At 55.3% G+C, this 27,755-nt stretch overlaps 1 protein-coding gene across 2 annotated transcripts; it reads right to left on the bottom strand.

The window, feature by feature from the left end:
- Positions 1–308: 308 nt before the first annotated feature.
- Positions 309–8,875, bottom strand: EEF1A2 (eukaryotic translation elongation factor 1 alpha 2). Of its 2 annotated transcripts, none has more exons than XM_060119832.1 (8): positions 8,798–8,875; positions 7,249–7,470; positions 5,462–5,641; positions 4,699–4,995; positions 3,661–3,811; positions 2,244–2,500; positions 1,361–1,595; positions 309–712 (listed from the first exon to the last, which is right to left on the bottom strand). In XM_060119832.1, exons 2-8 carry the CDS (start codon positions 7,390–7,392, stop codon positions 585–587), a joined length of 1,392 nt encoding a protein of 463 aa, XP_059975815.1. In that variant the 5' UTR covers positions 7,393–7,470; positions 8,798–8,875; the 3' UTR covers positions 309–584. The 2 variants fall into 2 exon arrangements, with proteins under 2 accessions (XP_059975815.1, XP_059975814.1); XM_060119831.1 differs by lacking the exon at positions 8,798–8,875 and adding an exon at positions 8,624–8,712.
- Positions 8,876–27,755: the final 18,880 nt, after the last annotated feature.

Raw genomic sequence — 27,755 nt, 5'->3', positions numbered from 1 at the left:
GAGACCCCCAACACATTCAATCCCGCTTCTGCGGATCCAAAGTGACTCATTCTTTGTCCTGGGTGCCCCCACTGGGGGAACGCCAAAGCCCCCTCACCAGCTGGACTCTGGATCCAGTGCCCCACCGCCCCCCTGGGTAGCACAGGTGGACACCTGGCCAGGTCGCCCACAGGGGTGGTGGGTGCTGGGCGGGACGCCAGGTGGGACGGGACTGGCAACTTGGTGGGGGGCCAGGAGGTGACCTAACGAGCGCCCTCCCGCAGGGCGAGCCGCCCACCCCCCAACAGCAGGCGCACACGGCTCCGGGGTCGCTCAGTTTATTGGTAAAACGGGCACTGAGCGTGGCAAAGGCTGGACGCGGAAGCCGGGGCGGCGGCGGGGGCGCTTTTCCTCTTAAAGAACTTCCACTGGACCTTGATGGCGAGCATCCAGTCGCTGACGGAGAGCCTCTTACAAGCGGAGGTGCAGACATGCGCCTGGCGGCGGGGCGGGGCGCCGGGACCGCGCCGGGAGCGGGGCCGGGGGTAGGGGCGGGGACGGGGCGCGGCGCCGCCGGGGAGGGTCGCGCCGCGGGCGCCCGCGCTTCACTTGCCCGCCTTCTGCGCCTTCTGCGCCGATTTGGTGACCTTACCGGCGCCGCCACTCTTCTTCTCCACATTCTTGATGACGCCCACGGCCACCGTCTGCCGCATGTCGCGCACGGCGAAGCGGCCTGCGGGGAGGAGGCGTGAGGCGCGGGCCGGGATACAGCGCGCAGGCGCACTCGCGCCCGCAGCATCCTCCCCAGCCCCTGGCCTTGGGGCGGGACCCTAGCGCTGGGCACCGAGCTCTCTGCGCCTGTTTCGAGGGGGGCGGGGGCAGTGGAGTACGAGGCTCCTGTCTCCTTAGGTGGCAGGAATAACACACATAGGACTCCACCAAGGCGTCTTTGTGGGAATTAAATGGTATGTGAACAGTACTTAGGGCAGGCTGGCGCAGAGAGTACAGTACACCCTTCTAGCTATCTTGAAGATGGCCAGCAACCTTGCATAAGGCAGCTCTCTGATATAGGTCTGTGGGTCATCCTTGGGGTATCTGTGGGGCGGGCCAGCTGGAGGCAGGCGGCCAGTCCTAACTCTGCCACCAGACTAGCTGTGGGCCTTGGGTGAGTCTGCAGAGCAGGGTACCATCCCAGGCCCACCCAGTGGGGCCACCTGTGCTCCATGAGACAAAGACCAAGGCCGGGGGTCTCCTGCTAAGCTCTAAGCTGCAGCGGAAAAGTGCAGGACCCTCCGTCCACCCCACCCCCACAGTGGTCCTCTGCCCTTGGCCTGGATTGGCCACCACCCCAGGGCTGCTCCTCCCTCACCACCCAGCTCACCGAGAGGTGGGTACTGGGAGAAGCTCTCCACACACATGGGCTTCCCCGGGACCATCTCCACGATGGCCGCATCGCCGGACTTCAGGGACTTGGGGTTGTCCTCCAACTTCTTTCCAGAGCGCCGGTCAATCTTCTCCTTCAGCTCAGCAAACTTGCAGGCGATGTGGGCTGTGTGGCAGTCAATGACCGGCGAGTAGCCAGCGCTGATCTGCCCAGGGTGGTTCAGAATGATGACCTGTGGACAGAGGTGCATGAGGCCATCAGGCACACGCAGGTGGGCGCAGGGGGAGGGCACAGAGCTGGAGGAGGCTCCGCCCACCCCCAGGTCCCTGGGGCCCAGAGTGCTGACCATGGAGGAAGGTCAGTCTGGGGGGACCCAGGCCCCCGGACCTGGACCCCGAGGTCCTCTTCAAGCATCTAAAAAGCCACAAGAGATAAACAATGATGAGGGCACTGTTTGAAAGGGCCAGCGGTCAGAGCAAAGATGGGGGATGACAAAACCGGACTTCGATTATCATATTTCAATTATATCTCAGTAAAGCCAATTTAAAGAGTCCTAGTCACGTGAGGAGGTGACTGAAGAGGGCACAGTGAAAATGTGGAGAATAAAGTATCACAGGCCTGTCCCAGGCAATAAACGGATAAAAGTGTTTTCAGGACCAAAGTGGGACCTCAGTGAGGCTGGGAGCACCAAGGCCGGGGTGCACCCCGCCTGCTCTTCCTGCCTGCGCCCTCGGCCGGCTTCAACCCTGCCCGGCCTCAGGGGCCCACTCTGCGAAGCAGGGGTCTCAGTCCTCCCCGGCGCCAGGAAGCCGCCTCGCCTGAGGACAGCCCTGGTACTGGTGGGGGTGGGGGGGGTCCCTGCCGGCCACGAGCTGCCCACCTGGGACGTGAACTGGGCGGCCTCCTGGGGCGGGTCGGACTTGCTGTCCCCGCACACATTGCCCCTGCGGATGTCCTTGACTGACACGTTCTTCACGTTAAAGCCTACGTTGTCCCCGGGCAGGGCCTCGCTCAGCGCCTCATGGTGCATCTCCACTGACTTCACCTCCGTGGTGATGTTCACAGGCGCGAAGGTCACCACCATGCCCGGCCGGAGGATGCCCGTCTCCACTCGGCCCACGGGCACGGTGCCAATGCCTGGGCCGAGAGGAAGGGGGCCGTGAGGGCAGGCTGGCGTCAGGGGTGCCCTGTCCTCCCTGGCAGGTGGGGGGTAGCCACGTGGCGGGAGGGAGGGGAGAGGGAGACCCCAGGCAAGGCGGATGCTGACACGTTCAGACAGAAGTGGAGGCTTCCACGCCCCACCAGCGGAAGAAGGGACTGAGGGAGAGAGTTCCCAGAGCACAGGGAGAATGGGCAAGGAGGGGTCCCACCCCTGCCCCCGGGTGGCAGCTTTCCCCGGAGGAGGCACTGGGGGACCCTCCTCTGAGGCCCCACCCTGTGAGGCAGAAGCACTGAGCAGATTGAGGACCAGCCCACCCAAGGTGGTCTGCCCGGCGCTGGTGCTGCTGTCTTGAGGGTCATTCCCAAAGGGGCGTGGGTGCCCCTGCACTTCTCAGGATCTGCTTACACGGTGTGGCTGCCCAAGGGGGGTCTGGTGCTCCCCAGAGTGGGGGACGGGGGGCGGGGGGGCTCCAGCCGGTCTCCCTGGCTGTGACAGAGGCTCGTGTGGCATTGTGGAGACTGAGGCTGGTGGCTGTTCTCTGTGCTGGGTGCGTGTGACACCCCCATCCTGCACACAGCCCCTGCATCTGCCACAGCCTCCGGGCTGGGAGTCCCCCATCGCTGCCCCCTCGTGGGCCTCATACTTGTTTATGGTTCTATATCATTTCATGACCAGCTTTTCTCACTCCTGCAGTGGATCGTGTCTCCCACAAGACAGGGATCTCCAGGTGGGGAGTAATATGTGACTCTCCCTGTGCCACCAGCTCCTGGTATAGGGCTGGGCACTTATCTGGAGGGAGGAAGACCCTGGCCAACTCGGGACAGACTGATGGACGGGCGGGGGGAGGTGGGTGGATAAATGGACCGATGGATGGATGCATGGATGGACCGATGAAGAAATGGATAATAGATGGGTCAGGGGTGGGGATGGAGAGATGGACAGATAGATGCATGGATGGAGATGGGTGGATGGGTAGCCCCCCGGAAAGCGTGCAGCATGGGGGAAGGGGCTGAAATAACCCGGCCCGGATGCTCCTGGTCAGGGGCCCATTCTCAGGAGGGGGTCTGAGGGCAGAGCTGGCCAGGCGTGCAGGGTGGGTGCTGCAGCGGGCGGTGGTGATGGAGCCCTCACTCACCGCCGATCTTGTACACATCCTGCAGCGGCAGGCGCAGGGGCTTGTCTGTGGGGCGTGTGGGGGGCAGGATGGTGTCCAGGGCCTCCAGCAGGGACACGCCACTGGCGTTCCCTTCCTTCCGCTCCACTTTCCAGCCCTTGAACCACGGCATCTGGGCAGGAGGAAGAAGGCACCGTCCTAGAGCCCACGCACCCCCGCGCCACCCACCCCACAGCCATGGCCTCCGGGCCCACGGTTGGCTCACCCCTCCCTACGTGAGACCCCACGAGGGGAGCTCGATCTACGAGATACAAGCCGGCAGCCCGGCCAGAAGGGGCGGCCCCCAACCACGGGTGCAGGGCTGAGTTTCCCCTGGCTCTCCTGAGATACCCCCCGTGCCCACCTCCCTCAGTGTGGGCAGCTGCAGCCTGGCCAGGACTAGTGACCCCTGCTGGGCCAGGGGTGGCCTCTGGCTTGACCGGGTGAGGCACTTGGTCTCGGGCTCCACAAATTCAAAACAGCCAGGTCCCGCTCATCACCTCCTACCGAGTCAGGGTCCCCAGGACATGGGCTGCCAGAGCCACCAGCTTCCCAGCTGACCCCAGAGAGCCAACCCTCGGCCCTTTGCTGTCCCGGCCTGCTCTGGGCCTCGGGGAGGTGCCTGGGGGGGCCTCGGGGAGGCCTGGGAGGCCCTTTGGCCTTGGCTCCTGGGGGAGATGCAACTCTGCCACGCAGGTCTCTGGAGACAGAGACGGGGCAAGGAGGCCTGGGCCCCGGCAGCCGCTGCCCCCGCAGTGTCAGCCTGGGGGGTGAGGGGGGAGTGTCCCTGGCCAGAGAAGGGGCTGCAGCGGCTTTTGCCAGCCTCACGGGGAGGCTGAGCTGAGGGCAGAGCGTCTGGTCCCCAAGGAGTCTGGGGCTTCCACCAGCGCGGACACCCACAGGGGGCTGGCACCGCACTTGCAGCGCAGCCCTCTGACCTCCTGCTGGCTGTCTGTGCCCGCCCTGACCCAGGGCCCTCAGGGGGAGGTCCGAGCAGCCCCACCACTGCCGGGCACTCACGTTGGGCGAGGGCTCCAGCATGTTGTCGCCGTGCCAGCCCGAGATGGGCACAAAGGGCACGGTGGCTGGGTTGTAGCCGATCTTCTTGATGTAGGCGCTGACCTCCTTGACGATCTCGTCGTAGCGCTTCTCGCTGTAGGCAGGCTCCGTGGAGTCCATCTTGTTGACCCCCACGATAAGCTGCTTCACGCCCAGCGTGTAGGCCAGCAGTGCGTGCTCCCGGGTCTGCCCGTTCTTGGAGATGCCCGCCTCAAACTCGCCCACTCCCGCCGCTACGATCAACACGGCGCAGTCCGCCTGCCCGGCAGGTCGGGCGAGGTGAGCCCAGACCTCGCCCAGCACCCAAGCCCAGGCCCTTCTGGGCAGCAGACAGGGGCCTGGGCCATCGCCTGGGCATGGAACCTGGGGGTCCCAACCTTAGGGGCAGTGTCTCTCTGTCTGTGTGAATCCCCTGGCAATGTCGGATTGTCCGGGGGCATTTCTGCCCACATTTCAGTGTCCCCATCCTGGCCTCTGTGTCTTCTGTGAAGGTGGCCCTGACAGTGGCTGGCTGTCCTTACAGGCACCCTTGCCTGGCTGAGATGCTGGGGCACTTAGTTCTTTGGGGGGGGGCGAGTGGTGACAAAGGTGAGGGGTCTCATGCCCTGGCGAGGAATCAGAGGAGACCCAACTACCGCTCACCGATTCCAGGGCCCCCCAGGGTCTCCTGGATGGTGCCCTCGCCCCACCTCCCGTTCCCCCAGGCCCCCGAGGCCCCGCCCACCTGGGATGTGCCTGTGATCATGTTCTTGATGAAGTCGCGGTGGCCTGGGGCGTCGATGATGGTGATGTAGTACTTGGTGGTCTCAAATTTCCAGAGGGAGATGTCGATGGTGATGCCGCGCTCCCGCTCGGCCTTCAGCTTGTCCAGCACCCAGGCGTACTTGAAGGAGCCCTTCCCCATCTGGAGGGGTGGGGACGTGGCTCAGGACGGGACCAGGACTCAGCTGGCCTGGCCACGGGTCCCCCTGGGCCGCGGGAGCAGCATGTCACAGCAGAGAGACCCCTCGCTACTGCTGGAACCCTGGGACTCTGGACCCGCCTCTGGAACCGGGGACACCCGGACCTCATCCCTGCCCTGCCCAGACCGGTCTCCTGCCGCCTAAACGGGCGCCACCAGCAGGGGGCGCAAGGGCCTGGAAGCAGCCTGAGAGCCGCCCTGGTTTCAAGCCCTCCCCTGGCTGAGGGCTCCCCTTTATCTGAAGCCAGGGTCCCCCCCACCGCACCCCCCAGATCCCTGTGTCAGCTGATGACCCCACTGGGTTTCAGGCTGTCCAACCAAAAAGCCCCTCTGTGGTTTTTTTTTCTTTCTTTTTTTTAGGGAAAAAGAAAGAAAGAAATCAGATGAGGTGACAAGGACGGACCTGGCTTTCCAGTTCTTTCTGCAGCCGCTACAGCTCCCCAGTGGCTCTGAGGCTCCTCCTCCACTCCCCGCCCCACCTGACCAGGGAAAGCAAGGCTGGGCTGCCCTCTCCCAACACCTGTGCCAAGTGCCCAGCGAGACCCCCATGCCCAGGGTCAGGGCTGCGGTCAGAGCGGCAGCTGTAGTCACTGCCCAGCTGGTCAAAGCTCCCTGCCAGGGCCAGGCACAGACAGGGCTCTGCCCTCCAGGGAGGCTGCCCAGCCAGGGCCCAGCTAGACCCGAACCAGACACCCTGCAAACACCCTCAGCCCCCCTCAACACTAGCCCCACAGGGAAGAAGAGACACAGCTTTGGGGCCCAGGAGCACCCCCACGGCCCCATGAGCAGGGTTCAGCCCAGGCCAGCAGCTGCCGCCTCCTGAGCCCTGGCACCGGCCATCCAGGTGAGACCCCTCCCAGCTCCCCAACAGGGGCTTCTCCCAGAGCTCAGGGGCGGAGGTGGGAGACACAGAGAGCAGACCCCCACTCCATGGACACTTCCCACCCATGGGTCTCGGACGCTTGAGAGGATCAGCTTCGAGAAATGCGGGGTCAGCCATCAGGGCCCCTCTCATCCTCACCAGGTGACAAAGACTCCCCCCAAAAAAGGGTGCCACCCTGGACAAGCAGCCTGCCCCGGCCCGGCATGAGAAAATGGAGCTGATGGGCTGGATGCCCATCAATCAGCTATTAATAGCCGCTCTGAGTCCTGGCCCAGCCCTGGGACAAGCGAGGACAGCGCCACCTCCAGCCCCAGACCTCAGCCCTGGGGGAACCCAACCCTGGGGGCTCAGAGACAGTGACCTATACTGGGAGAAATGCACCTCCAGCCCCTCCCCCGCCTGGGGCTGGTCCAGCAGGTCATTCCACCTCCCCCCGACCAGGCACCTCCTCAGAGAGAGGCTCCCCCCGCTGCCCCCATGCCTTTCCCATCTGGATGCTGTGACATACACATCTCCCACATGGGGTCCTTGGGGCTCACGCCCCTCTTGCCCCAGAGGAGTTAATCTGAGCTACGTGCCCCAGGGTCAGGGAAGCATCAGCCCGGCTACCATGTGGGAACCCAAACTCATGGTGGAGACAAAGGTGGGAGCCCCCCGCAGGGCTCACCTCGGCCGCCTCCTTTTCAAACTTCTCGATGGTCCTCTTGTCGATGCCCCCGCATTTGTAGATGAGGTGGCCAGTCGTGGTGGACTTGCCCGAGTCCACGTGGCCAATGACCACGATGTTGATGTGGGTCTTCTCCTTGCCCATTCTGCCCGGGGTGTGGGGAGGGGCTGGCACGACCTGGGGTGTCCTGGCTCAGGGCGAGGGGGACACTGAGCAGTGACTCTGTGGGTCGAGGTGGGGAGCAAAGGTGATGGAGGGCCTCAGAGAGAAGCCCAGCAAAGACACTGCCCTGCACAGGTTGGGAGCACACCCTGACCACATTCCGGGCCCCCAAGGCCAGAGCCAGGTCTCCGTGTTTAGCTGAGCAGAGCCCGGGGGCAAGCCCAAACAGGCCAGGAGCCGTAAATGTCTGAATGCTGTGCCCACAGAGCACCCCCACCATGAAAGAGGTTAACCCCCATCTAGAGAAACCGAGAAACACCAGCCTGGGTGAGCCCCGTGACCAGTCAGGAGCCTGGTGATGAGTCACCCTGCCCCGCTCTCCAGTGCCCTGTCCCCGGTGCTTGCTCCCCACCCACAGTCTTGGGCTGGGACACGGCACCCGATCCCAGCCCCCACCCCCCTCCCCGCAGAGCCGCCACGGTGGGGAGACGGTCAGTGCTTCCCACTCCCCTCCTCAAGCAGGGACGGCGCCATCTTCCCCTCATCCCTGCCCGGCAGGCTGGCACCGGGGAGACAGCCTGGCCCAGAGCTCAAGCAGGGCAAGGCAGTGCCCAGATCAGGGGCCCAGAATAGCTCGGGCCCTCCCCGGGGTCTGGACGGGGGCAGACAGTAGGGCAGGGAGGTGGGGGTCCCTGCTGTGTCCAGAGGAGGGAGAATCTGGCCCCAGCAGCCAAGCTCAGCAGATGCCAGACAGAGATGCTCTCAGCCTGGTGGGGGCAGAGGGCCATACCCTCCCCCTTCCCTCTGGTCACAGGGTCACAGCCCCTGCCCCATCCTGGAGGTCAGTGGAGAAACCTAGGCAGCCCGGGGTGGGGGTGGCAGGTGGCTGGGGAAGGGAAAGCGGGAGAAAACGGTGCACCCTAGGGTGCGGACACCAGGTGGACACCGCCTGCCCGGGTGGAGGTGGGGTGGCAAGGACCCCTCAAGTCTCACAGCCTCCCCCTCCCCCTCTACTTCGGGGTGGGCACCCCCAGCGCCCACCCTCACCAGCCCCCAGCGCTGACGACCCCACAGGGCCCTCCCCGGGCGATCCCAAGGTCACGGCTGCAGGTTGATCGCCACCGCCCAGGAGACTCGCCCCTGCCGCGGCAGCCCCGTAAACAAGCGCTACCGCGGTGCCCCCACCCCACCCAGGGCCGCCCGGGGGACTGACCCCGGTGCTGGGTCCGGAGTCCCTGGGCGGGCAGCCGATCTCCTCGGGGAGCAGCGCAGCCTCGCCAGGCGCCGGGGCCGACCAGTCTCTGCCCCTGGGACTGGTCCCCGGGGAAGGGACCCTCTGCGGAAAGCTGGGGGCGGGGGTGGGGACCCGGAGGCCCAGCGTCCTTACCCGGAGCCGAGGTCTCAGCCAGAGGGACTGGCGGCGCCGGCGCCGGCGGTTTTATCTCTCCAGGAGGGGGTCCACCTATTGACGGAGCAGGCGCAGTGCACTGCACCCCTGCAGTACGGCAATGCGGTACCGGCGCGGGCGGGGCCGGGGGCGGGGATGCTAGGGATGCAGGGATGCAGGGATACAGGGACAGCGGGCCCGCGGACGCACGCGAGCGCGACAGGGACGCGAGAGGAGGATGTGGCGAGGGAGCGAGCTACAAAGGCGGAGACGAGACGCACCCGGAGGGAGCGCGGGCGGGGAGAGAAAAACAGGCGGAGGCGGCGAGAGCCGGATGGGGAGAGGGCGCGGAAAGGAGGGAGGCGCAGAGATGGAGAGAGGCCCGGAGAGAAACAGCTAGCGGCAGAGGGCAGATACAGCAAGGCTGGAACGCCAGGCTCGGCACGCGAGGGGCGAGCAGCGCCGCGCCGAGCACAAAAAGACGTTTGGATCATAAAAGGAGGTCCCAGGGACGGGCCAGTCCGCAAGGACGGGGCGGGTGGGGGCAGGGGAGGAGCAGGTCAGGCCTGGGGGGTGGCTGGGGTCGGCGTCTGGGCGGCTGTCTGCCGGCACCTGATTTACATGGTGCTGTGTTCTGAGACATCTCTCCAGGGTGGCCCAGGGGATGCCGGCCCCCTGGTGGGGCCTCAGAATCTGCTTGTTTCCAAGCCCCCTGCCCCCCCATGTGCCTGCCACACAGACTTGCCCCAGCAGGCCCCCGAAGCCAGGCTTCTGCACCCCGGCCCCGTGGTGTGGCACGGAAACTGTGGCCTCCAGGGTCCCCTCAGCTCAGCATCAGCAGATCCAGTCCGCTCAGCCTCCCTCCCAAGCCCTGGAAAGAACTATTTTCCACCCTGGGCCCCTTTTGGTACAGGGACCACTTGAAGTCTACCCCCAGAGCCCACTGCAATCTTTGAGGGCTGCCCTGGTCTGCGCACATGGGCCGGGGTCCCAGGGACGCAGAGTTTGCCAAGGAAAGAAATCAGCTCTCAGAGAGTCCCAGGCTGTGGCCCTGAGGCCTCCCCTTGATCTGTAGGAAGCCGGATGTCCCTGAGGATCCTGGGCAGACCAGGGCAATGACCAAAATGGGTTTTCAGGTGGGGGATGGGTTAGTGAAGACCAGGGTCATGGCCTCTTCCGGGACCTCCGACCTTGTCAGCTCACCCATTACCGCATCCCCCCATGGCCGTGTCTCCATCTGCCTCAGAGCCCGAGGACACTCAGGTTATGGTCAGAGTCTCGGAGAAGGCGGGGCAGGGTCTCAAAAAATGTGTGGGGGGCGCAGAGGCCCCGGGGTCAGCACCTCCTGGTGGGGCAGTGCCCACGGGGAGCCCCCAGAGGTGGGACCCCCAGCAGGTAAGGAAGTAAAGACGGGCCGGGGCAGTGGTTGGGCACCAAGCAGGTCTCCCTGCCCCGTGGGGAGGGTCTCTCTGGGAGGGGAGGGGCCCTCCTGCAGGGCTGTCCCTGTGTCCGCCCACAGACCGGGCGAGAGGGGCTGGCAAGTGACCCGGCACTTCCTCGTGCTGCTGATGCCATCAAACAGTAGCCAGGAATTAAAAATAAACGCCTGTGCGGAAAGCACGGCCCCCCCGCCCTGCCCAGCTGGCCTCTGTGTTTAATGCGTCGCAGGATCTGGGAGATGCCGTGACTGACCGAGGCTGGGATGGGACGGACCGAGGGGGCAGGAGGCCCGGGTCCCTGTGGACGCCCCCCCAACTTCCCCCAGGGATCTCCAGCTGCCTGAAGGCTTAGAGGGTGTTTATCAGACTCCCGCACGGGCCTGAGGCTCGCCTCTCTGCTCTGGGCTCACCCACTGCTGTCGCCTGGCAGGAACCAAACCGCACTGGGCTGCCTGCACCAGGGGCTGGGAGGCCGTGCTCCCCAGAGCAATGGCCGCTGCTAATGGAAGGCAACGTCCCCCCCCAAGGACCTGCTCGCTGACCTGGGGCAGGGGTCTCCAGTGGTTCCCCCAAGAGGCCTCCATGTCCCCAGGACATGCCCATCCGTCCTCAGCCGGACCACCTGCAGGGCCCTGGGAGCCCGGGCAAGATGGCGTCTGGAGACACTGGGCTCACACAGTGGAGACACGGAGGGAGGTACGGTGCCACATAACCCCGACCAGCAGCGCAGGGCTGCACCACCGCGTGGTCCAGCTAACTGGTGAACAGCTGCACCACCGCATGGTCCAGCTAACTGATGAACAGCTGCACCACCGCATGGTCCAGCTAACTGGTGAACAGCTGCACCACCGCATGGTCCAGCTAACTGGTGAACAGCTGCTAACTACTGAATAGTGTTTAATGACTACTAACTACTGATTCGTACTTAATAACCACTGAATAGTACTAAATAACTAATCACTGACTAGTACTGAATAACAATGAAATACTAAGCAATCCTAAACACTATGTGATGCACTAAACAGCCACAGTCACCAAGCCTTGCATGGTGGGGCTCCCAGGCAGCCTGAGGACCCAAGGACCAAGAGCCAACTGGGCACAGAGAAGCAAAGCACAGTGCCCAAGGTCACACAGCAAGGAGGGCAGAGCTTGCGGAAGGCTTGGAAGGCCTGAGCCGGGGCAGCGTTACTTCTGGACAAGCCCGCCCAGGTCCCAGCTATGCTCCTCCCTTCTCCCAGGTCAGGCTCCACCCCTGTAGCCCTTTTCCCACACCTGAGCCACTGGTCACAGTGGCCCCCGTAGCAGCCAAGGGTATGGGTGGGGGGACGAGCAAAGAAGGGACTCCTGCTCATGAGGCTGGAGCAGCCTCCCAGGGCACTTTCTGGGGAGGGGGCAGGGGGAGGGATACAGGCCCCGCCTTCTCAGCCCCTCCAGTAGCTCCCAGGCCCAGCCACGAGCTCTTTGGGGCGGGGCGACACAAACAACCCCCTCTTTGGCGGGCAGGGATTTTCACGAGCCTGGGGAAAGAAGATCCAGCTAAAATTAACCGTTATCAAGCTGTCAGCCCTGGAAATAAACCCGCCTCCCATTGGCTGTGGGTGATGTCACTGCCGGGTTAATAATAACCTGTGAATGCAGAGCTTTCCACCTGTACGTGTGCCTTCCTGGGGGGCCACGGCCCCAGCAGGTAGGGGCCAGCAACCCGGGTGATGGTCACAGGGGCCCACACAGCGGCCTGAGGGGTGGGGGGGGGAGGGGAGGGCTGCGGGGTGTCTCAGAATGACATCGCCCCCTGGCCTTGGGCCACGGACTGCCCTCTGTCCCTTGGGCATCGGTGTGCATCCTTACATGTGGGGTCAGTCGCACCTGTCTCCCAGCCTACCTGGGCAGCAGGACCCTGGACGGCCTCAGGGACACACTCCCCTGCCCCCAGCTCTCCAGGCTGGGCACCCAGGGGACCGAGCTGCCCTTGAGGCCGCTAATTAAGTGGTCTCCATGGTGAAGAGGAGCTCTTGGCTACCAGATCCCCTCAGAAGAGCAAGGTCACGGCCCCTAATCAGAGAAGGGAGCGGGGCCGGGTGGAGCCAGGCCAGGTGCACACCAGCAAGACCCCAAGGCCAGCCAAGGCCCCACCAGCCTGCCAGCCCTGTGCTCGGTTTCACTGCCGAGTGAAAGTAAGTCGGGGCGACTTACTGGACAATCCAGGCCCCCAAACACACCTCCCGCCAAACCCAGCGTGTCTGGGAGGGTTTGTGAGGCTGACCCGAGTCAGCCAGGGAAGCCTAGAGAGGGGGACACAGCCCCTCAGAGAGGAGGAGGGCAGCTGGCCTGCCCTGCCCCCATCCACGCTGGGGCCACTGGAGCTGCGGGGCCACTGGTACCTGCCACGCAGCAGGGAGCCGTCACCATGGTGAAGGAGCTGCCGGCTCGCAGGCTCCTCCCCACAGGCCCTCACTCCCCAGGCACCCGGGGCGGGGGGCGGGCACCCATGCTTAAAGGGCAGCGGCAGCCCTGCCTGCACTAGCCCAGCTCCACCTGCTTCCCGCAAGCAGAGAGGGGGTCTGGCGGGCTGGGCCGTGGCTCTGGGCCGGTGTGCAGGGTCAGAGGCTCCAGCCTGGTGCCAGGAATAGGGAGTGGCCAGGCCCCCCATTTGGCCCATTGCAGGCTGGGATGCCAACCAGAGACGGGGAGGGACCAGCCTCTCGGGCCAAGAAGGGGCAGCCCTGCAGTGGGGCTGGGGACACAGGGGAGAACCAGGGGAGGGCTACAGGCTCACCGACCCCCACCACGGTCGCCTTCTCTGGGCCCAGGAGAAAGAAGGGAGCAGGTGGGCATTTGTTGCATCACCTAGCTTCTCCTGCACCTTGCTCGGTTCCCTTGGGCCCCTGGAGTGGGGGAGGGAGAGGCTTCAGTGCTAAGCCAGCCTCCCCACCCCCAGGTTCAGAAATTTCCCTGGGGAACAAGAAGAGCCTTAGCAACTCTGCAGCCTGCCTTTTCTGCTCTTTGAACAGAGCTCCCCTCAGCTGGGCAGTTGGGAATAACCTGCCTCAGGGGCTCTTAGGATGAACTGATGCAGGAGGCTTTGGGCGGGGAAAGGACCGGGCACCAAGGGAGACAGGGCTCCAGCCTGCCTTTGAACAACTTAGAGAAACGTGCACAAATGACAAACGTGCCTGACCACCAGATCAAGAAATAGAGCACTGCATCCTGCCCTCAAAGCCAACCACTCCCTTGGCTTCTCCCACCATACATCACTTTGCCTGCTCTTAAGCTTTGCGTGAATGGTACGTGCAGTTTGTGTTCTTTTTTCCGGCTTCTTTCACCTGCCGTCATGTTTGTGACATGCACACTTGCTGCTGCATTTGGGAGGTGTTTGGGTTTTTTTCACTGCTGTGTAGTATTCCAATTCCAGTTTTGAGCTACTGAAAATTAAGCTGCTACGAACCTCCCCTGCGTGCCCTTGTGCGAGCATTTCTGTTTGCTGTACGCCACAGGGGTGGAGTTGTGAGCCGCAGTGTGTGTACATTATGCCAGTCATGCTTTTACTGCCTCTTGGCTGTAAATGCATTTGCCACCTGCTCTGTGACAGTGGACAAAATTACATTAAGCATTTCTCCTTTAGAGTGAGCTGATCCACTTTTGCTGAGCAGGCAATGAAGGGTGAATTTACATCTAGGAGGAAATTAATTGACAGCTGGTGTTTTTCCTTGACAAGGAGGAAATTTTACTATTTCTTCACACGTCTAGTGATTTTTGGCTGAATACTGAACATTCTGTAAAGACTCTGGATTCTGTTATCTTCCTAGGAAGACTGTTGGTTCTCATTTTAGCAGCTATTCAATTACTGGACCTTTGTGGGCTTGTTTTCATGCTTTGTTGGTTTCGATCTGGGAACCCCAAAGTGCCTCACAAGACCCTCGACTTGGCAAGATTCAGCTTCCAGTTTCAGTCCCCCCAAAGCTCTTTATGGGGCTCAGTTTTAAATGTTCTTAGATGAGCCTAGAGTAGGCATTGCTGTAGGTTGTAGTCTTTTCTCCCAAAAATAAGTAAGCAGGTCTCTCCATTCTGGCTGGGCCCAAGTGCCAGTGCCCTAGCGGTCCAGTGGTTAAGACTTCATGCTTCCACTGCAGGGGGCACAAGTTCGATCCCTGGTCGGGGAACTAAGATCCCACATGCTGCATGGCACCGCCAAAAAAAAAAAAGGCGTGCCTGGACTCCTGACCCATGGAAGCTGGGTATATATAGTAAATGTGTGTGTGTTGGGGGGGGGAGTTTGAGGTTTTTGGGGGGGTTTTAATTGAAGTATAGTTGATTTACAATGTTGTGTTAATTTCTGCTGTACAGCAAAGTGATTCAGTTATACATATATATACATTCTTTTTTATATTCTTTTCTATTATGATTTATCACAGGATATTGAATATAGTTCTTTGTGCTATACAGTAGGACCTTGTTGTTTATCCATCTTACATACAATAGTTTGCATCTGCTAACCCCAATCTCCCAATCCATCCCTGCCCCACCCCTCCTCCCCCTTGGCAATCACCCTTCTGTTCTCTATGTCTGTTTCCATTGCGTAGATATGTTCATTTGTGTCATATTTTAGATTCCACATATAAGTGATATCATATGGTATTTATCTTTCTCTAACTTATTTCACTTAGCATGATAATATCTAGTTGCATCCATGTTGTTGCAAATGGCATTATTTCGTTCTTTTTTATGGCTGAGTAATATTCCATTGTATATACTGTATGGACCACATCTTCTTTATCCCTTCATCTGTCGATGAACATTTAGGTTGTTTCCATATCTTGGCTACTGTGAATAGTGCTGCTATGAACATAGGGGTGCATGTATCTTTTTGAATTATGATTTTCTCCAGATATATACCCAGGGGTGGGATTGCAGGATCACATGGTAGCTCTATTTTTAGTTTTCTGAGGACTCTCCATACTGTTGTTCATAGTGGCTGTACCAACTTACATTCCCACCAACAGCATAAAATGGCTCCCTTTTCTCCACATCCTCTCCAGCATTTGTTATTTCTAGACTTTTTAATGATGGCCATTCTGACTGGTGTGAGGTGGTACCTCATTGTAGTTCTGATTTGTAAAGGTGTGAGTTTTTTTTGTTTTGTTTTGTTTTGTTTTTGCGGTACGTGGGCCTCTCACCGCTGTGGTCTCTCCCGTTGCGGAGCACAGGCTCCGGACGTGCAGGCTCAGCGTCCATGGCTCACGGGCCCAGCCGCTCCGTGGCATGTGGGATCTTCCCGGACCGGGGCACGAACCCGTGTCCCCTGCATCAGCAGGCGGACTCTCAACCACTGCGCCACCAGGGAAGCCCAAGGCATGTTTTTTAAAGCCACTAAATTTGCTATGCGGGAATAAATAGCTAGTACACAACCCATAGTGTCTGCTCTCGGGGAGGCCTCCAGCAGCACCCCCTCCAGCCCTCAGCCACACACTCGAAGGGACCCCACATGAGTTTCTAGGCCCCAGCTGCTCTCTACCTTCAGCTGCCTTGCACCCCAGCTTCGGACTCCGAGCTTGCAGGGACCACCATGCTCTGCTTGGAGCCCTGCTTCAGGGCTGTGGTCAGACCATCCCCAGGGAGCCAGGAGGGTGGGCCCTTGAGAGCTCACAGCCCTGAGGGTCCAGTGTCCACTGACTGGAGCAGCTGCTGCCAGACTCCGTCCAGTTTCACAGTCATTTCTGGACGCTGGCTGGCCTTCCCGCCACTTCTCTGCGGTTGGAAGCAGGAGTTGAGTCCACACATGTCAACTTCTTTTCTGAAACAATTTCAAACTTACAGAAAAGTTGCAAGAGGACCAAGAAAGCTGCCTTATGCCCTGCGTCCACATCACTAATTCTTCATACCTGCCCTGTCTGCTGTACTGTTCTCTGTCTCTCTCTGTGTCTGCTTATATTATTGTCTCTGAAACATTTGAGAAAAGGTTGCATAAATCATTGCCTCGACCCCTTAATACTTCAGTGTACGTTTCCAGTTGATACAATCCCTCAATCTGCAGTCCAGCTTCTAATTGTGTCACTTGCCCCAGTGATATTTTTCGTAGCTGTATTTTTCCCAATCCAGGATCACACGTTGGTTTTGGTGGTCAAGGCTCTTAGTTTCCTTCATCTGAAACAGATCCTCGGCCATTTGTGTCTTTCATGACACAGACGTTTTTAAAGAGTGGAGACAAGCTGCTTTGCAGGATGTCCCTCTGCTGGGGGTTTTTCTCATGTCTCTGCATGAATAGATTCACATTTTATTTTTCCGGCAGGAATTCCACAGGAGCAATGCATGTCAGACAGGCAGGTGCCTGACGTCAGTGGCGGCGTTATCCTCGATCACCTGGTGGAGGTAGTGTCCACCAGCTTTCCCTACCGTGAAGTTACTCTTTTTCCCTTTGTAATGATTAAATACTTAACGAGGATGTACTTTGGATTCAATAAGTATCCTTTTCCTCATTAAAATCCCTCTCAGCGGGGCTTCCCTGGTGGCGCAGTGGTTGAGAGTCCGCCTGCCAATGCAGGGGACGCGGGTTCGTGCCCCGGTCTGGGAAGATCCCACATGCCGCAGAGCGGCTGGGCCCGTGAGCCATGGCCACTGAGCCTGCGCGTCCGGAGCCTGTGTTCTGCAACGGGAGAGGCCACAACAGTGAGTGGCCAGCATACCACAAAAAAAATAAATAAATAAAAATCCCTCTAAGCTTAGCACTCATGGAGAATTCTTAACTGAATCAATTTTACTGTGATGGTTGTGCTTTTTAAGTTATTTATATATTTTTATTTTTGAGTTATACAGAAAATTGAGTTTTTGAAAGATGTACAGTTCTGTGAATGTTAGCACAGGTGCAGACTCCTGTAGCCACACAGTTGGGACACAGAATCCCCCATGACCCTAAAAATCTCCCCTGTACTCACCCTTTATACTCCCTCTTCCTCCTACTCAGAGTCACGGATCTCTTCCCCATCACCATAGCTTTGTCTTCTTGAGAATGTCATGTAAATGGAAGCCTACAGTGTGTTATGTTTTGGGTCCAGCTTTTCTTTTTATAAAGTGGTTTTTTTTTTTGGTTTTTTGGGGTTTTTTAAAATTTATTTTTGGCCGCGTTGGGTCTTTGTGCGCACAGGCTTTCTCTAGTTGCAGCAAGGGGGGGCTACTCTTCGTTGTGGTGCGCAGGCTTCTCATTGCGGTGGCTTCTCTTTGTTGCAGAGCACGGGCTCTAGGCACGCAGGCTTCAGTAATTGTGGCACATGGGATCAGTAGTTGTGACTCACAGGCTCTAGAGCAAAGGCTCAGTAGTTGTGGCACACGGGCTTAGTTGCTCCATGGCATGTGGGATCTTCTCGGACCAGGGCTCAAACCCATGTCCCCTGCACTGGCAGGCAGATTCTTTTTTTTTTTTTAACATATTTATTAGAGTATAATTGCCTTACAATTGTGTGTTAGTTGCTGCTGTATAACAAAGTGAATCAGCTATACATATACGTATATCCCCATATCTCTTCCCTCTTGCAGCAGGTGGATTCTTAACCGCTGCGCCACCAGGGAGGTCCGAGGTCCGGCTTCTTTCATTCAGCATAATGCTTTGAGAGTCATCCAGGTGATTACGTGTTTCAGTGGTTCATTCCTTTTTAAAAATGAATGGTTTTCCATGTGTGGATGGACCGCAATTTGCTTATCCTTCACCCACTAGATGATGTCTGGGTTGTTTCCAGCCTTGGCAGTTATGAATAAAGCCACCATAGACATTTGTGTACAGGTTTTTGCGAACATAAGTTTGAATTTCTCTTGGACAAATGCCCAGAAGTGGGATTGCTTGATCATTTGTCAGGCGTGTGACTCACTTTTTAAGAAACTGCCACACTGATCTCCAGAGTACTGGTGCCATTTTGCATGCCACAGCAGTTGGTGAGAGTTCCGGTTGCTCCACGCCCTCAGTAGCACTTGTTCTTGTCAGTCTCTTGTTGGAAATTTTGTTTTAGCTCTTCTAACGGATGTGCAGTGCTATCCCTTCCTGGTTTTAATTGCATTTCTCTTATACCCGATGATGTTGAAGAATTTTCCCTGTGCTGAATGGTGCATTCTCTTTAGTGAAATTCCATTCAGGTCTTTTATCCTTTAAAAAACAAACAGCTTTATTGAAATGTCATTTACATACCATAAAGTTCATCCATGTAAAGTACATATATATAAGGCATAATGCAGTGGCTTTTAGTGTATTTAGAGTTGTGCAACCATCATCATAGTCTAATTTCTGAACTTTTTATCACCTCAGAAAGAAACCCCGAGCTATTAGGTAGTCACTCAAAGCAAGCCCCTGGCAACCACTAATCTACTTCCTGTCTCCGTGGGCTTGCCTGTTCTGGACATTTCATATAAATGGAATCATCCAGGATGTGGTCCTCTGTGACTGGCTACTTTGACTTGGAGTGTTTTCAAGGCTCATCCACACTGTAGCCTGTGTCAGTGCCTCATTCAATTTTTTTTTGCCAACTAAAACCTCATTCCTTAGTTACACCATATTTGGTCGTCATTCATCAGGTGATGGACATTTGGGTTGTTCCCACTTTTTACCTAATAGGAATGATGCTGCCATGAACACTCCTGTCTAAGTTCTCTGTGTGGATATATGTTTTCACTTATCCTGAGTAGATATCTAGGAATAGAATTGTTGGGTCATATGGTGACTATATTTAACCTTTCAAGAAACTGCCAAACTGTTTTCCACAGCAGCTGCGCCATTTTACATTCCCAACAGCAATGTAGGAGGGTTCCAACATCTCCACATACTCACCAACATTTGTTATGGGTCTGTCTTTTTGATTATAGTTATTCTATGGGTCTGAAGTGGTCTCTCATTGCAGTTTTGACCTGCAGTTCCCTAAAGACCAATGATGTTGAGCATCTTTTCATGTGCTTATCAGCCATATGTATATCTTCTTTGGAAAAATGTCTATTCGGAGCCTTAGCCCAATTTTTCAGTGGGTTGTTTATTTTCTTAGTGTGGAGTTTTGAGAGCTCTTTATGTATTCTGAATACAAGGCCTTCATCAGATATTTGACTGGCAAATATTTTCTCCCTGTCTGCGGCTTGTCTTTTTATTCACTTAACAGTCATTCGTAGCACAAAAGTTTTTCATTTTGATGAAGTCCAATGCACCCAATTTTTTCTTGTGTGGAATGATCCATTGACATTGGCAAACCCCAGATCACAAAGATTTTCTCCCCTATTTTCTTCTAAAAGTTTTATAGCTTTACATTTACATACAATATCCATCTTGAGTTAATTTTCATATAAGGTGTGAGATTTAGGTCAAGATTCATTTTTCTTGCTTATGGATGTCCAGTTCTTCCAGCATCATTTGTCTAGAGATTATACTTTCTCCATTGAATGACTTTTGCACCTTTGTCAAAGCACCATTGGACCTATGTGTGGAGCTATTTCTGGACTCTGTTCTGTTACACTGATTTTTGTGTCTATCTCCACACCAAGACCACACTGAATCGATTATTGCAGTTTTATAGCAATTGCTAAAATCAGGAAGTGTGTGAAAAGAATAATCTCTTTAACAAATGGTGCTGTGATAATTCTACATCCACTTGCAAAAGAATGAAGTTGGATCCCTACCTCACACCATATACAAAAATTAACACGAAATGGACCAAAGGCCCAATAAATCTATAAAACGGTTAGAAGAAAACATAGGTGTAAATCTTCATGACCTTGGATTTGGCAATAGATTTTTAGATATGACACCAAAAACACAAGCAAAAAAGAAGAAATAGGTAAATTGGACTTCATCAAAATTTCAAACTTTCATGCAACAAGGGATACTATCAAGAAAGTGAAAACACAACCCACAGAATGGGAGAAAATATTTTCAAATCATAATGAGTAAGGGTCTAGTGTTCAGAATATATAAGGAACACTTACAACTCCATAATAAAAAGACAAATAACCCAATTTTTAAATGAGCAAAAGATATGAATAAACATTTATCCAGAGAAGATACACAAATTGTCAATAGGCACATGAAAAAATGCTCAACATCATTAGTCATTACGTACCTAATAACAGACCATCAAAATTATGAAGGAAAACTGTCTGAACTGAAGGAAGAAATAGAGAGTTCTACACTAATGGAGACTTCAATGCTCCCCTCTCAATAATGGACAGAGCAACCAGAGAGAAGATAAGGAAATAGGAGACTGAAATAACGTGCTAAACCGACTAGATGTAACAGACGTATGCAGAACACCCCACCCGACAACAGAACACATGTTCTTCTCAAGTGCACATGGGACAATTTCTACAATAGGCCATGTGTTAAGGCCACAAATTAAATCTCAGTAGATTTTTAAAGATAGATATCATACAAAGTGTCTTCTTCCACCACCATGGGATAAAGTTAGAAATCAATAACAGAAGTAAAATTCACAAATTTGTAGAAATTAAACCACACACTCAAACAACCAATAGATCAAAGAAGAAATCACAAAGAAAATTAGAAAATGCTTAGAGATGGCTGATAATGAAAATACAACATATCAAAACTTAAGAGACATAGCAAATAATAATGCTAAGGGTAAAATTTATAGCTATACACACTTACATTAAAATCAAGAAAGATCTCAGACTTCCCTGGTGGCGCAGTGGTTAAGAATCCGCCTGCTAATGCAGGGGACACGGGTTTGAGCCCTGGTCCGGGAAGATCCCACATGCCACAGAGCAGCTAAGCCCATGCGCCACAACTACTGAGCCTGAGCTCTAGAGCCCACGAGCCACAACTACTGAAGCCTGTGTCCCTAGAGCCCATGCTCTGCAACAAGAGAAGCCACCGCAATGAGAAGCCCGCACACCGCAACGAAGAGTAGCCCCCACTCGCCGCAACTAGAGAAAAGCCCACGCGCAGCAATGAAGACACAAGGCAGCCAAAAATTTTTTAATATAAATAAATAAATAAATAAAAATTTTAAAGTTAGAAAAAATAAACAAGAAAGATCTCACATCATCAACCTACCTTTATACCCTAAGGAACTAGAAGAAGGACAAACTAAACCCAAAGCTGGCAGAAGGAAGGAAATAGTAAGATTAGAGCAGAGATCAATGTAATATAGACTATAAAAACAGTAGAGAAAATCAATGAAACCAAAAGTTGGTTCTTTGAAAAAAATCAACAAAATTTCCTTTAGCTAGATAGGCTAAGAAAAAAAGAGAGAAGGTTCAAATTACTACAGTCAGAACTAAGTCCTCGTATATATGGTCATATGATTTTTGAATAGAGTGCCAAGACTACAGGGAAAAAAGAGTCTTTTCAACCAATGGTGCTGGAAAACTGACTACCCACCTGCAAAAGAAAGAAGCTGGACCCTTACCTACACTATATACAAAAATTAACTCAAAATGGATCAAGGACCTAAAGGTAAGACCTAAAACTATAAAACTCTTAGAAGAAAACAGGAAAAAAATCTTCATGACATTGCATTTGGCAATTATTTCTTGAATATAACACCAAGAGCACAGGTAACAAAAGAAAAAAAATAGACAAATTGGACTTCATGAAAAATTTTTTTAATTTGCACCTCAAAAGAAACTATAAACAGAGTGAAAACGCAGCCCACAGAATGGAGGAAAATAGTTGCAAAGCAGATATCTGATGAGGAATTGATATCCAGAATATATATAAAACTCCTAAAATTCAACAAGAAAACAAACAGCCTAATTCAAAAATGAGAAAAATACTTGAACAGACATTTCTCCAAAGAAGATATACAAATGGCCAAGAAGCACATGAAATGCGGCTCAACATCACTGGTCATTAGGGAAATTCAAATCAAAACTACAATGAAATACCACATTGGACAGAATGTAGAGAAATGTGAACACTTGTGCACTGTTGGTAAGAATGTAAAATGGTACAGCCACTATGCAAAACACTATGGTAGTTCCCAAAAATATTAAAAATAGAATTACCATATGATCCAGCAACTCTACTTCTGGGTATATACCCTAGAGAACTGAAAGCAGGGTCTCAAAGAGATATTTGTACACCCATATTCATAGCAGAATTATTCAAAATAGTTAAAATGTGGAAGTGGATCCAAGTGTCCATAAGCAGATGAATGGATAAGCAAAATGTGGCCTATGCATGCAACGGAATATTATTCAGCCTGGAAAAGGAAGGCAATTCTGAAACAAGCTACACCATGGGTAAACCTCGAGGACAGTATGCCAGGTAGCCAGTCACAGAAAGACAAATACTGGGTGATCCCACCTACACGAGATACTTAGTCAAAATCATACGAAGAGAAAGTCAAATGATGTTTCTGGGAGGAGGGGAAATGGGGAGTGATGGCTTAATGGGGACAGAGTTTCAATTTTACAAGATGAAAGAGTTTTGGAGACAGTTGGTGCTGATGGCTGTGCAACATAATGAATGTATTTATTACCACTGAACTGCACCCTTCAGAATGGTTAAGATGGGAATTCCCTGGCAGTCCAGTGGTTAGGACTCTGCTTTCACAGCCGAGGCCCGGGTTCGATCCCTGATCGGGCAACTAAGATCCTGCAAGCCGGCGGCACAGCCAAAGGAAAAATAAAATGGTTAAGGGCTTCCCTGGTGGCGCAGTGGTTGAGAGTCCGCCTGCCGATGCAGGGGATGCGTGTTCGTGCCCCGGTCCGGGAAGATCCCACATGCCGCGGAGCAGCTGGGCCAGTGAGCCATGGCCAATGAGCCTGCGCGTCCGGAGCCTGTGCTCCGCAACGGGAGAGGCCACAACAGTGAGAGGCCCGTGTACCGCAAAAAAACCCAATAAAAATAAAAATAAATAAATAAATAAAATGGTTAAACTGTTATGTGTATTTTACTGCAATAAAAAAATTTTTTTTGGAAAAAAAAAGAAAGTACTGATGCATGCTACAATATGGACGAACTTTGAAAACAGTACGCTGAGTGAAACAAGCCAGACACAAAAGACCAGACCACATGCTGTATGATTCCATTTATATGAAATGTCCAGAATAGGTAAAATCATAGAGACAGAAAGTAGATTAATGGGGCTGAGGGAGGGGTGTTGCTTAATGGATACAGGGTTTCATTTTGGGCTGGGGATGAAATGTTTTGGAACTAGATAGAGGTGATGGTTACACAGCATTGTCAATGTATTAAATGGTTGCCACTAAATTGCCCACTTTAAAATGGTTAGTTTTAGTTTATGGAAATTTTACCTCAATAAAAAGATTTGGGTATTGCAATTTCTCTATATTCTTATTTTTCAAAAGTGTTTTAGTTATCATAGTTCATTTGTCTTTCTGTGTTAATTTTAGGATCTACATCTTTTTTAAAAATTTGCTGAGATTTTTATTGGAATTGCACTAAATCTATATGTCAGTTTGGAGGGAACCGATGTCTTTATCGTGTTGGGTCTTCATTTACTTAGGCCCTCTTTGATTTCTTTCATTAGCTTTAATGTTTGGCCTACAAATCCTATCCGTGTTTTATTAGGTTTATAGCTAAGTGTTTCATGTCAGAGTGTCACTATTATAAATGGTATTTAAAAAAATTTCTGCTTGTAAAATCCCTAGTATGTAGCACTACGATTGATTTTTGCCCATTGCCTTTGTATCTTGCTAATCTCATTCACTCAGTTAGGTTTTTTATAGATTCCTTGAGGACAGACCACCACGTTGTCTGTGAAGAGGGACAGTTTTATTCCTCACTTGCAATCAGCATGCCTTTTGTTTCTTTTTCTTGCCTCGTTGTACGGGCCTTGACTTCCAGTAGACGCTGAATATTCATCGCAAGAGTGGACATCTTTGCTCCCTACCCAGGCCTGGTGGGAGGACCCTGTCTTCCTCCATCCAGCGCGGTGCTGGCCGTGCTGGCCGGGAGCTCGCGGGTGTGAGCGACGCTCTTGACAGGATCGAAGACGCCCTTTCCTATCCCTCGTTTCCGTGGTTCTGATCATGAACGTGTTTGTCAAGCTCATTCTCCGTCATTTGACGTGAGCGCTCACGCTTGTGTGTTGGTGCATTTTTACAGCAGCCTCTTTTTTTTTTTTTTGCGGTACGCGGGCCTCTCACTGTTGTGGCCTCTCCCGTTGCGGAGCACAGGCTCCGGACGCGCAGGCTCAGCGGCCATGGCTCACGGGCCCAGCCGCTCCGCGGCATATGGGATCCTCCCAGACCGGGGCACGAACCCGTATCCCCTGCATCGGCAGGCGGACTCTCAACCACTGCGCCACCAGGGAGGCCCTACAGCAGCCTCTTTAAAGCCTTTGTCAGTCGTTACGGCATCTGCCACCCCAGAGTCAGTGTTTGTTGGCTGGGTGCTGTTTCTCAGGCCAGCTGAGGTCCTCCTGATGCTTTGCCCTGGGTAATTTTATTTTATTTATTTTTAATTTTTTTGGCTGCACCGTGAGGCTTGCAGGATCTTAGTACTAGGGGTTGAACCCAGGCCCTCAGCAATGAAAGCTTGGAATCCTAACCACTGGACCTCCAGGGAATTCCCTCGCTGAGTAATTTTCGATCTTATCCTGAAGTTCAGTATTCTTGATGAATAAACACTGATTTGTCATATGCCTTGGGTGGGATTCCAGGGCACTGAAATGCTTGCTTCTGACAGTTGTTCCCAGGTTTGTATTTGCTTTTTGGGGAGAGTCTTTCTGACCTCCTCACTCCTTCATGCTGGAAATCTGTAATGTCTTTTACTACACAATTCACCCTTTCATCAACTATATTTCTTTTTTTTTTTTTTTTTCAGTACGCGGGCCCCCCACCGCTGTGGCCTCTCCCGTTGCGGAGCACAGGCTCCGGACGCGCAGGCTCAGTGGCCATGGCTCACGGGCCCAGCCGCTCCGCGGCATGTGGGATCCTCCCGGACCGGGGCACGAACCCGTGTCCCCTGCATCGGTGGGCGGATGCTCAACCACTGCGCCACCAGGGAAGCCCAACTATATTTCTTGATCACCCACAACAGGGCTGATTCTTTCTGAGCCACTGGGGACTGAACAGGTGCAGGCTCAGCCCTCCTCGATTCTACTTAACCAGCAGAAAAACCAATGAGGTTCTTTCCAGTAGTGAAAAGTGCTATAAATAGTGACTTTCACTAAGCACCTGCTATGCGCCAGGTCCTGGCACTTCCCGTTTTACCGACAAGGACACTGGGAAACAGCGGATGCTGGCTGCTGCTCCCTGAGGAATCATCTGGCCACACAAAGTGCCCCCACACAGTAGGCATTCATTAAACATTAGTCAGTAGTTTTATTTCTTCTGCAGGTGGTGACCTCACCTACAGAGGCCCAGCTCCTGCTAGAGAGCCCGGCAGTCACTGCCACCAGGGAAGAGGCCTTCTGACCGGAAGGCAAGGGGCGGCCCGTGCCGTGGTCCTGGTGGGGAACCCCATTCTCCAGGAGCAGGTGGAGAAGCCCCGAGGGCCCCAGCCCTGCTCGGACTTTCCAGAGCCCTCACCTCCCCCCCAAACGCCTGTGGCCAGAGCAACCACATGGGCACCGTGACAGCAACAGCCCCTGGGTTTGAGCAGCACCGGGCCCCTCCCCACCTGTCCGGTCTTCACAGGACACCTACCAGGAAGGTGCTGTCACCACCCCAGTCCTGGCGGGAGGGGATGGGGCTCGGGAACAGCAGGAGGCCCCGCTTCACAGCCGGGACCCGAACCCCAGGCCCAAGCCTTGCCCGCCCAGCCTTGGGAGCCCATGGCCATCAGCCATCCTGCCCCTTCCACAGTGCAGACGGCCTGCGTGTGGCCATCTCCAGCCCTCCAGAGGATTCTCCTGTCACCACTTCCCAGGTGGCTGGAGGCTCATGTGCTGCGTCCTGACCCCGCGCCAAGCCTGCCCACCCTGAGCCCCGCACGAGCCTCCAGGCACACGGGCCATCACCCCCTGGGGCCAGTGGAAGGGAAGGGCTGACCTCTCCTGAGCTTGGCCCCTGTCCCAGACCCCGTCACCACCCACCGTAAAGACGGAGCAACCCCTGCCCAGGCCTCGCGGGTCACCATTGGCTGCCGGTGTTTGGGAACCTGCACGACCCCGTGTTTCCCCAAGGCTGGAGCCACACCCGGGGGTGGCCAGCAAGACAAGGGCCCTGAGGTGGACCCAGCGCCTCCGAGGACACCAGACGGGGGTGCAGCTCCTCTGGAGGTCATCCCATGCCATCTACGCATGGGCTGGGGTGGACCAGATGGAGGCCGAGACCCCTCACCCCTTTCCCCGTTCTAACCAGGACATGTCCCCATCTGCTCCGGGTCCCCGATGTTAGCTGTGGGGAGTGACTGGCGGAGCCCCACCTTCCTGGCTTAGTAAATGCAGCCTTTACACATTCGCTTTTAAAAAAACAAACAAGACAAACCTTCTTTTTGGATAATCTGATCTGGAAGTCATTGGCGAGGTTGAGAGTGAGGTGGACAGGGGCAGGCTGGCCCAGCAGGCTGCTGGAGGGTGGCCTGGGGAGGTGGGAGGCACCGCCATCAGGGCTCCTTCAGGGAAGGCCTCCCCACCCGGCCAGGAGTGCTCAGCACACGGCCCCCACTGCCCCTCCTTCAGGGTCGGCCTGGGCTGCAAAGCCGCCACACCCCCAGGCTCAAGTCCCCCGCTGGCTGCCTGGGGCCTGACGCAGGTCATCCTGACGGTCTCTCCTCGCTCCGGGGCTCCCCATGGGCCCGCCGCAGCCCCACTGGGCAGCCGCCTGAGCTGACACCACCCCTCGCCCAGTCCTGCGTCCTCCCGGCTCCCCCGACAGGTGCAGGTCACCAACACACATTCTGCACCCCAACCCCTGCCTCAGCAGCTGCTCCCAAGACACTTCTACAGGAGGGAATCCCAGACAGTAAGTGGCCACAGAGGGTCACAGCCGTGTGCCCTGCCGGCCCAGGGTCCCAAACCCTGGCGGCCAAGGGTGACCCCAGGGCACGGCTGGCCTCGCCCTCAGCCCCGGAGGCACAGGCTTCACAGGCTCTGCCCAGAGAGGGGGTCACGTGGCCTGATCAGGCTCAGGAGGGCCCTGCTGGCTGAAGCCAGAGAACCGGGGTGGAGAGAATGGAACGGAGTTGAGGGCCACCAAGCTCTGAATATGGAAGAGGGAGCAACAGCCCCCAGGAAGTCTCAGCTCCGAGCCGGGCAGGGGGCAGCCAGAGGACCCCTCCCGGTACTTGTCCCCCCTCCCCGAACCCTCCTCCCCAGCTGCCCAGGCCTGAGCCAGGCCCAGGGAGCCCCAGGGAGGGAGCAGCCTGGGCCCCATGGGGAACAGATGGGGGTGTGGCTGTGTTGGGGCCGTCCCAGGGGCCCGGCACTGTTTGTGAGCCGGACGACGGAGGAGAGGCTGCACAGGCCCCGGGGGCGGGATGGCCCAGGTTGTGAGGCCGGCCCAGAGTGACAAAGGTGCCACATGCTCTCCCCCACCCCATCCCCTGGGGAGCCCCTGGGACAGCTCATCTTCTGCTCCCCTCCAGGAGGTAGAACCTGACTTCAACCTCCCCATACCCACAGCCC

Source organism: Mesoplodon densirostris, chromosome 16 (assembly GCF_025265405.1).
Source record: "Mesoplodon densirostris isolate mMesDen1 chromosome 16, mMesDen1 primary haplotype, whole genome shotgun sequence".
NCBI classification, from domain to species: Eukaryota; Metazoa; Chordata; class Mammalia; order Artiodactyla; family Ziphiidae; genus Mesoplodon; species Mesoplodon densirostris.
Note: the sequence above shows the minus strand (reverse complement) of the source record. Positions and strands in the feature narration are given on the sequence as shown.